Genomic DNA, 10,662 nt, shown 5'->3' on the forward strand with positions numbered 1-10,662 from the left:
CTACTACTACTACTATACGTACTACTAAACACACACACACACACACACACACACACACACACACACACACACACACACACACACACACACACACACACACACACACACACACACACACACACACACACACACACTACACTCCTCAACAACATGCTGTTAGATTAGCAGACACCTAAATTACTCCGCTAGTGTCTTAATTAATTTGATAAGCCAGCTGAAGGTTATTAATTAACTTTGGAGCTTCCAGCTAGTGCAAGAGCTAAAGGTACAATACCATAAGGGCAGCTGGTAGTGTTAACTGCCTTGTGTGCACGCATTAAACAATGAAGGAGACAAGCAGATCCTCACTTTTAAGGAAGCTGTCTCAAATATAAGTGTCTAAAAACCTGATAACTCCAAACACAGACAGCACCTCCCCTGAAAGAGCTTTAAGGTGGGTGTCATCATCATGTTCATTTGTCCTGAATGAGCAACTGACCCCTCATGGACCCCTCATAAGTCCTCGAGATGTCAAAAAAGGTGTAAACTTGCTTTTATACATTCATCTCAATGGCTCACAGTATCCCTGTGTCAGACCAGTATTGTGTAGTTATCCTAATAACCCATTACAGTGCAACTACCTTTTTAAAAGAGGTCGGTGATTTGCTTTGGACAAGCCCTTTACACTAGTAGACAGCTAGCTGTAATCACATAGAGGGTTTTCAGTGAAAATGGTAACGACTATCCAAGAGTTCTGTTTTATCTATTAGTATTCATGTTACACTGTTGAAGGAGCCTGTGACTGAAGTTTTTCATTGCCATATCTACACTGTAGCTAATGTGCACATGACAATAAAGCCTTGAATCTTGAAACTTGAATCTTAAAAAATATGTTTCTCTATTAGTCACTCTCTATGGACGCATTCTGGTTTATGTATCTGCATGGCATCAACTCTACAGACTGTTATCTGCTATATATATATATATATATATATATATAAAGAGGGCAATATATTCACAGATTAACAGAGATTAGGGATGACAGCGATTTTTTCGAATATTCGTTAAAGTCTCCATAATCGAAAAAAAAAAATCCTGGCTTAGTTTCAACCAAAATATAGACTAATGCTAATAATAGTAATAGTATTAATAATTGTAATTGGCCATTGGTCACACCACCAGTTTATTTTACTGTGTGTAGCCTGCACTGCGCTGCTACACACCGACCCCGCCCCCCTCTCCGTCACACGTGCGATTGATTTATTGGCGATATACAGAACAGTGAGAACAACACAACTAAAGATGAACGAAGCGGTACGTTCAAAGAAGAGTTCCTCGTGGATCTACTTCGAAGTGTAAATGAAAAAATCGATTAATATTCGCCAGGGCTGTCCGATCTTCGAATTTGATCATGGTCAGTTTCTGGCATCCCTAACAGAGATATAACAATAGTTACATAATATATTATGTGTGTGTGTGTGTGTGTGTAGATCATGACCAACATGGCGAAAGTGAAGAGGAAGTCGATCCCTGTGCTGCCAGAAAGTGGTGATGAACCCCTGCAACGGCCAGTCACCCCTAGCTCTCATCGTAACGTCAATGCAATGTAAGTGAAATGAATACACAGACAATGTCAGACAGTCCTAATTTCAGTTCATTCTAAAGCTGACATGCTAATTGATGGTGTCTGTGACTGTCATGGTGACACATAGTGAGCAGGATAAGGTTGGGTTTCTTGCTCCAGGGTGGGCAGTCGCTTCCTAATGATTTGCAAAATACCACAGAATACTATATTGAGATAAAGTAATGCTATGTATGTCCTCTTTCATTTTATAGTGGACACATTTACATAGCTCACAATCTGACTTTTTATTCATTTTGACAATAACGGCTGCCAACTTTCTCAACCACACGGATAATGAAGACCTTTTGAAAGCAGTGCAGTAGGTCAAAGCAGGAATGCATTCAAACACAATTTGCCCTTAATCGTAGCAAAGCAAGACTGCATTGTTCATATACTTTGAATGAGTGAGCAAGAGGAAACTGGAACTGTAGCCGCTTTGTACTGAAAGGCATATCAAGTCAATAACAACTGTAAGACAGACATTAGAGATAATGGAGAGTGTTATTTTAGAGTAATAGATATGACGGTATGAGGGATCAGTGTACTACACATGAGCTGGCCCCAGAGATAAGGGAGGGTCAACTCACTCAAGTAACTGATAGTACTAATGGTATTGTTTGTTAAGAGTGTTGTACAACTATGTGTAGAAAAACTTTTAAGATTAAGGTTAAAAGATTTGAGATCAAGAAAACTACACTGATATATTCACTCTGATGGCTCTTCTTTAAAGCGAGGAAGGAAGTCTGCCTCCTTCTCGATACAACTCCCGCCCCCCCACACGCTCGGGCAGTCGCCCCAGCACTGCTGACTCCCTGCGTCACAGTATCGGTGAGTGAGTGTTATTTTCCATCCAAATGTTTCTCAAATATTATTTAACAATACATTTAAAAGCAGAAGAGTCTATACACAAAAAGTTGAAAATGACTACTTTGACAATCCCAGAATTACTGTGGCTTTTCATCAGATGTTTGCAGTCAACTGGATGTTTGTGTAATAATTCAATGTCCCTTCCACCGGCTGCACTTTATTTTGTTTGTGTGGATTTGTTTGATGTGATGCCCAGTGTCCACCTGGCAAGGACACTTCTGTGACTTCCTCACAAAGCACAAGAGATAAAGACTCAGCAGAATGGCCACCAAATGGTTCATGACCTATTTTTGACTTTCCATGAAACTAACGTCAGCGGGGCATCAGTTTATGCTCATTAGTTCCACAGTAACCACACTTGTGTAGCAGTACTGTTGCATTGGTTTAATTTAGGTTTTGAATTTGAAGTTGAAAGACAGATACCTACAGTAGATTCTAACTCCCGCCTTTCACAAAAACACACTCAGACTCGGAGTGCGGCCGGCTGTCCCAGGAGTCAGAGTTGGACGGGCCATATGAAGGGCAAGCCAGAAAAGTACATTCCCAGGTGGAACACAATGGACACTCTGCCAGGTAAACACACACACAACTGTAACTGCACGTGCAGACATACACACAACATGAGGCGGTGCTTTTGCCATCCAATTGCTGTGATAATATGGATTTCAATGGTTTTCCCACATGTAAAAAGGGTAAAAGGGACGAGCATGCAGAAATGTATACTTCCATCATATTCGTCCTTAACATATGTTGTAAAATAGCCCTCCATTAACCACAGAACCTAGAGGACATCATTATAAATTGTCCTTCAGAGCTGCTCACCTCCACTCAAGGTTTTTCCAAAAAGAAAAAGTATATATTCACGGATTCAAGGCTTTTATTGTTATTCGTACATAGCTACAGTGCAGTTATGACAATGAACATCTTAGGTCGCAGGCTCCTCCAACAGAGCAACACAATAAAACAGATACAATAGTAAAATAGAATATACTAGAAATAGTGCAGAATAGTCTATATATAAGTAATTGGTGTGGTTGGCTCGCATGTTGCGGTGAAAGTTGAAAGCATACAACGAAAAGTAAACAAACACTGAAATAAGGCGGGAAAAAAGGCAGAGTTGGAGAGGAACAAAAGACACGGCAGCCATCATCACCGGCGCCATCGTACATTATATGGGTCCCTATTGCCATTAGAAGGAGCACACAAAAGAACAAAGAACAACACAATTTAAAGAACACAAATTAAGCAATAAACGTGCTGGTTTATAATACCTTCCTTCTGACTCCAAACGAAGCACTGGAAGAGAGGGAACACGCAACAATAACACAATAAAACTGCAGTATTTAAATGAGAAGCCTTCAGATTGTGTGCTTTATGATCAGTTGTTTGTTCGCAACTACCAATACACAAATTCTTATTTACAATTATTGAACTAATATATTCAGATAATAAACAACTGTGCAAGTCAGCTGAGGTTCATGTGAAACTCTTGAGATGTGTGTCAGCGTATTTGTGCGTAGCGGAGAGTGTTGGCAGGAGTGTTCGGTGACTCAGCGTTGCCAAGCTGCTCTGTGAGACTGTGACATGCGTTCGAACGAGGACTTCCCACAAAGAGAGCCATTCAATCAAAGCTCCCCTGCTTCTCCTCTCCTTCACATCCCTAAGGAACTTGACTCCTGAATCCCGCCAAGAGCAATGATTCCCAGGAAACCGCTTCAGTTATCCCGCCCCATCACCCCATCCTCCCAACAAACGTAAAACACTCCTACAAAACCGACTTAAATGGCCTCATTTCACCCCAATTTCAAGGCAAGTCTTTGATATTCTGGTGAAAAGAATCTTAGCAACACAGCAATTTGGCAAATATCAAAAGTAGATTTTTGAATACCCTTTTTTTGTTTTGTTTACTGGAAAAGCTCTGATCCAAACTCATTCAACTCATTCGATTCAACCTCTATCAATGGAAGGGCCAGGAAGGCTTTTATGTTCCAGACATCAAAGTAGAGGACTTGACACTCTGTTGCTGACTTAGTTGTTATTTGTGCAAATGTTTTGCAGTTTATAAAACATGTATGCAAATGTCAGTTCCCTGCTCCACAGAAACGAGAGATTTTATAGACTCTATTAGAGCCCTTCACTTCCTTTTGCAACATTCAGTTTTACCAGATGATATCAGGGATGATGGAGCCAATGTGACTACTGTGAGCAGGAAGAAGAATGAGACTGAAATCCATCCATCTATTATTGTATGGGATTGCTCTCAGGATGTAGGTCATGTGGCTCCTGTCAGATAAGGACATAAGTGTGGGCCTTTGTGAGACTGGAGGCAGAAGAGTCATTTATTCAATATGATCCTGTTTCTCAGACTCACACAGGCATGACCACAAGTATTCTTTGTGGTTTTAGTAAACCATCGGGGCCTTTTTCCAATGCTTGCTTTTCATTGGAAGCCCATGCTAAATATTGTGTCATTTGTAGGGATGTAACGATACCAAAAACTCACGGTACGATAATATCGCGATAACAAGTCCACGGTACGATATGTATCGCGATATTGAAAAATAAAGGGGAAAAATTGAATGTGAATTTTTTTGAAACATTTTTTTGAAAACACTTTTTTTTTTTCTTGAAATTCTTTTCTTTATTAAATAATAAATCTGATTTGTACAGCATTTTTGTAGGATAGTAGTATTTTAAAGTGCCAAAAATATAATAATCAGACCCTGCAATAAAATAAAAATAAATTTAACTTGAGTTTTTCAAGTAACTCAAACTCACTAACTCACTCACTCAGCATCATCAGATAGGTTTTTTTTTAAGAATATGAGCATGTCCACATTTCCAGGTAGAAGCTGGGATGTTTGGGCGTTTACAATATCCCCTGCTGTGGAAAAAACTCTCGCTTGGTACTGATGTTGCTGGGATACAGAGATATGCTTTGGCCATGGGTGACAGCAGTAGGTCAAACTGTGCATTGTCTCTCCACCACTTCAAAAACAATACAGTTTTTGCCAAGAAGGTGAGGCTTATTGACAGGGCGAGATATAAATATACTGTTGGTACTTGTCAATGTCTCTAGGTATGTACATATAGCCCTGTAAATACAATGTCCTTTTGTGTTATCTGTTGTTTTATGTTCATGTTGTAACCTACTTGCGGCCATCTTGGACAGGTCTCCCTTGAAAAAGAGATCGATGATCTCAATGGGACCATCTGGTTAAATAAAGGTTTAAAAATAAAATGTCGTCAGTCTCACGACGGTATCGAGACATTTATTTACCGCGATATTCGTTGTATCGTTACATCCCTAGTCATTTGCATAACTATGAACTGCACACAGACTAGCTGTCCCTGTTTGCTATCTCTGAAGTATCAAACAATAGTCTGGTATGCCAGCTATTGACTGAAACGAGTGAAGTGATGCTATCAAGGGCAAGAGGCTTGTGTGAGGTTGATGTTGCACACAGTAAAGCTGTGATATCTGTGCTATGAAACCTTCTTTGAAATGAGATTTGTTCATGGGTGTCGTGTCTCACAGCTACTGAGAAGCTCACCAGATAGAAAATGATCCTTCTAACCGTAAGAAATAAGAGTAGAGGAACTAAAGAACATCAATAAAGTAGTTTTTGTATAGATTGGTCAATGTAGCCTTACTCTATGTTCCAATGTATTTTTCAAAAGCAAATGTCGTTTAGGCAAGGCAAGTTTATTTATACACACCTTTCAACACAATGTGATTCAAAGTACTTTACAAAAATGAAAGACATTAAGAGCATTAAGAAACATATTATAAAATGGCATTTAAAAACACTCATTTAAAAGCAAAGATAATAAAACATGAATAACAAAATTACATGAGTTAAAGTTGCAGTGCAGTGGGAGATACACACATCTGAAATATTTAGGTCTGACTCTCAATCATTGCTAACTTTTTAGCAGAAATAGTTTTCTTTGACCTCACTTTCTTTCTACTTTAATTTGTAACTTATCCTTGTGTGTTTCATGCTAAACGAACCCCCCTTTTGAAAATCTGCAACCCAATATTCCGAAAATTCAACGGATCCTGGCCAATTCATTTGGTCCCAGACATTCATGTGGCTTGCTCGTTTAGTTATATGTTATCACCTTTTTTTTTTTCATGGTGTTTATTTTGATTTGTGAAACAGATGGAGTTATTGTTGTTATATTTGATTAAAGCTACAAAGAAAAACAAATCTTTTATTTCTTCCTCTTCCTTTCCCTGTGTTCAGTGGTGAGTATGGCTCTGCATATTCAAGCCAGCCCAAAGTTCCCCGAACCCCTGAACATCCAGCCCGACAGAACAGCAGCGCTCTGCGGGCTCGGGGCCCCGCTCTGGCCCCCCAGTTTTCCCACTCAGAGCCACAGCAGAGCAGCCGGCCCGGCTCCGTGAGCGCCACAGAAGGAGGGGGACAACAGAGTGGAAGTAAGCATATGCCCACCAGGCGGTTGGCAAGTGTGTGCTCCGGCTGGTTGCTGTATTATGATATAGAAAATGAAGTTGGCTTGAAAAACACGTCTACATCTAACATGGTCTGAGTTGAATTCTGTCTCTGTATGTTTTCCTTGAAGCTCAGGTTACACAAAGTAATTTTTAGCATTTTCTGACCTTCTTTCTGGACTTGTGTACCAAAACGTGCCAACATTGTTTGATAGCTTTTAAAAGGCCGTTCTCAGTTGCCAAAAATTGGCTTAAACATTTTAAAGTGTTTATTCATACATTCACTCACAGTTGCCTCAACCCTTGACAGACCATGTGTTGTTGTGTTTAACTGCTTCTTAGATATATTTGAACATTGTGTTTTAAATAGCAAACATGGCAGATGAGAGCGCGTGAAAGGTGTGTTTTTGTTGGCATCATATAACTTTGCTTTTAGAACAACTAAAAAAAAGATATTATTTTTTTGAGGCCCCTTCCCTGAGCCACATACATTTTCTTCTTTGTCAACTTCACATATTAAAATAGAACTTAAAGGATGGACGGCCTGCCCGGTAGCTCTGGTGCCTTTAGTTGGGTGATAACATCTCTCCATGCTCTCATGCATCTTAACTGTATTTGATGAGCGAGAACCTCCGGCTCTTACACAGAGTGTCCTTACCATTAAGCCTCTAATACGGCCTAATGCTTTGTCTTAGCCACCACATCCCTGTGTGTGTGTGTGTGTGTGTGTGTGTTTCACTTATGAGGTCTGGCAAGTGTCAGACCTCTATCGACTATCATAAGGAAGTCAGTTCATCGTAGCTCCGCTTGAAGGCAATAAGCAGGCGCACATGACATGGCAAACCAAATAAGTAGCTTTTATTTGTTCCTTCCCTTTGAGCTAGCCTCATACTTTTTTTTCTGAGCCACTATCTTTTCAGTTTCTTTTCACTTGAATCAAATCTGTCATTTAGCCGTTATTATGCCTTTTGATGGCTGCTTGGTGGAGTTTGGCAACCAACCACACACTGAGACAGGCTTCCCTTTAGGCCAGGGGTGTCCAAACTTTTTTCCCTAAGGGCCACACACAGAAACATATACGAAGGTCTGGGCCACTCACTAGAGGTGAGGTATATTGCCTCATAAGTTAGCAGAATCAATCAAATGTAGGTCAATTATGCTTAATACTTTAATATGCTTTAAAAAAAGCTCTCCATAGGGTTTACATTGTTTTGTTAGCAGGACTTCCTTAAAACAGGAGACTCAGATTGCTTATCGTAAGAGGAACTAGCAAGAGTTTATTTGAAGCTTGTTATTTAAATAAGTTATTATATTTATCAACTAACGTTTTTTTCAGCTTTGAAGAGTGGGCTTCTTAACACATGAATACTACTGTGTCATATGTGTTTTCATCTATATTTACAATACAAGACAAGCACAAGTTTCATTTATGGGCCATATTTCATTATACTTTTTGATTTGCTGAGGGCCGATTTTAAAATGGCTCGCGGGCCGCATTTGGCCCCTGGGACGTAGTTTGGACACCCCTGCTTTAGGCCCACATTTGGTAAACACATCAGTTGTGGCTGACAGAGACGATCCTTTGGCTGAGGACAGATAGAGGAGAGGTTTCTGTAGCTGACCACCCACTCAGCCTGCACAAAGGAGTTTGGGGAGCCATGCCGGCTTTCCTATGTTGACGATGGAAAAAAAACGCATTAACCTTCCCAAGTCATGTTGACACGGCTTCACATGATGACGGAGCCCCGTTATGTTGCCGGGGAAATTGTAGGAAGTGAAGCACTATCTCTGATCCCAAATTATAAAAATGATGACTAAGTAGGCAGGAATAAATGTAACAGATACAAAATATTTACCTTTTCAGAAGTAGCTACTTTGATTTTAAGATGAAATCAAATAAAACATTTCTTAGTAATCATACAGTAGTTAGGGGAAAACATTCCCGCCACAATTGAACTACTGGAAGTCCCTAAAAAAGTAGTTTTTCCATCCAGCAATGCCACTTGTAAGTCCACATTCCCTCAGATTCTGTTCTTTGTGTTGTGTTTTTCTTTCAGCAGGATTACAGTAAAACTATTGTCCTGGTTGTCATGACAAATTGGGTGTCTGATATTTGGAATGGATACAAACATATATTTATTCTCTCTCTCGTTAACATTGCGGGATAGGGTGTCTGGCCCGGGGGTCCGCCCTTTTTATTTTTATAATTGCCCCGATTCAATTTGTGAACCTCCCATGGTGTGTGTTTGGCACTGGAGGGCACTTGTAACATTCATCTGATAAAGGGGGGAAAACACATCAACAAAAAAAACATCCAAGCAGTTTATTTGTATATGTCCTAAAACATGTCAGGAGGCCATCTTCAATTTTTAGTTTTTTATTGATAAGTTAATCTCCTCTTTCCTAACCGTACACCCTTCCCTCCCTCTTCTCTCTCTCCTCCTTCAGGCAGTCAGTCGAAGAGGAGGTGAAGAGGGAGCTGTCACCATGGAGGAGCGTTATCTGTCCGGGAACATCAGGCTTCCTGTAACATCATCCCCTCAGGTTGGGATCGAGGTCAGGGCAACAGAGATGGTCCAGGATCAGCAGCAGCAGCAGCAGCAGGAGGCGCTTGAACAATGTGAAGGATTGTGGCTCTCCATTTTGTCTCCCCTTCCCCCCTTTTTGGCTTCAGCACAGACTTCTTCTGTAACATAATATAAACAATAACCACAATCCCCCGCCGTCCAACCCTGTGCACCTTGCAGTCTTAGCTGGCACTGATTCTCTCTACTCTCTCATCAAGGTTATAGTTGGCACCATTAAATATGTGAAACACATCCAGGCAGGACCAAATTCACATTTAGAGGAATGCGTGTATTCTAAGGAGTTTGCTCGGAGCTGAGGAGCTTAAAGATTGAAATATCCGATCATAGCTTTGCTTGAGTCTGAATACAAGCTGAAGTGTTCTTACTTAAGCATAGTATTGTTTTACCTGGTTTTCACTATATATAAATGAGGGATTAGGGGTTAAGAAAATATAACATGACTTGGCATACAGATAAAATGTTTGCTAAACTCTTGATTGTCAAAAAGGGAAATGTGTTCAACATGACGAATGGCAAATGATTTTTTATGTCTTTGAATCGATTGTACAGATATAAGTTCTCATCTTGATTTCACTACGTCCTGTATATATGGATTTTTTTAATGTGGTGGAAAAGATCCGTCCACATAAATAAATAATCGTACTGGCTTTATTTCAAATATTTCTCGTATCAGAGTAGCTGCTCTTGTCTAACTTATGTTCCAGGAAATGTTCAGCCTGACAAGTTGTCAGGCTAGTGCATGTTTAGAAATATATTTAGAAGTGCTTATTGCAATTAACATACACTACCCTCTATACACCATCTGACCAAAAGACTTGAATTGTGTCTTGAATCCAGCATTGTACATTTGCACGGTGTTATCCAGGCGTGGTAATGTACAGTTTATTTATGTAAACCGCTACATTTTTGTACTTTTTAAGTGGTTTTAAATAAATGTTTGACTATCTGTTTTGTCTTCGAAACCAACATGTCTTGCCTCGTTGATTGATGTGGATTTTCTCCGTTTTTGAAGCATTTTCTAAAAGCTCTGTTCTGCATCCTCACTGCAGCTGATCCAAAGCGCAGGCTAGAACTATAAATCACCTCCTTTACATAATGACTGCCAGCCAGTAGTTGGCATATTGTGCCCACGCAGTGTTGTGTGC

General features: G+C 40.0%; 1 protein-coding gene across 1 annotated transcript in view; it reads left to right on the forward strand.

Moving 5' to 3' along the window:
• Positions 1 to 10,462, forward strand: part of armc9 (armadillo repeat containing 9) — a 28,712-nt gene extending 18,250 nt beyond the window's left edge. Inside the window, exons 20-24 of the mRNA XM_010790287.1 lie at positions 1,470 to 1,585; positions 2,334 to 2,431; positions 2,938 to 3,043; positions 6,721 to 6,914; positions 9,378 to 10,462. Coding sequence (XP_010788589.1) covers positions 1,470 to 1,585; positions 2,334 to 2,431; positions 2,938 to 3,043; positions 6,721 to 6,914; positions 9,378 to 9,400 — 537 coding nt within the window. The 3' untranslated portion in view covers positions 9,401 to 10,462. The remainder of the gene's footprint in view (positions 1 to 1,469; positions 1,586 to 2,333; positions 2,432 to 2,937; positions 3,044 to 6,720; positions 6,915 to 9,377) is intronic.
• Positions 10,463 to 10,662: the final 200 nt, after the last annotated feature.

Source organism: Notothenia coriiceps, unplaced genomic scaffold, assembly GCF_000735185.1.
Source record: "Notothenia coriiceps isolate Sejong01 unplaced genomic scaffold, NC01 NC01_scaffold00034012, whole genome shotgun sequence".
Lineage (NCBI taxonomy): Eukaryota > Metazoa > Chordata > Actinopteri > Perciformes > Nototheniidae > Notothenia > Notothenia coriiceps.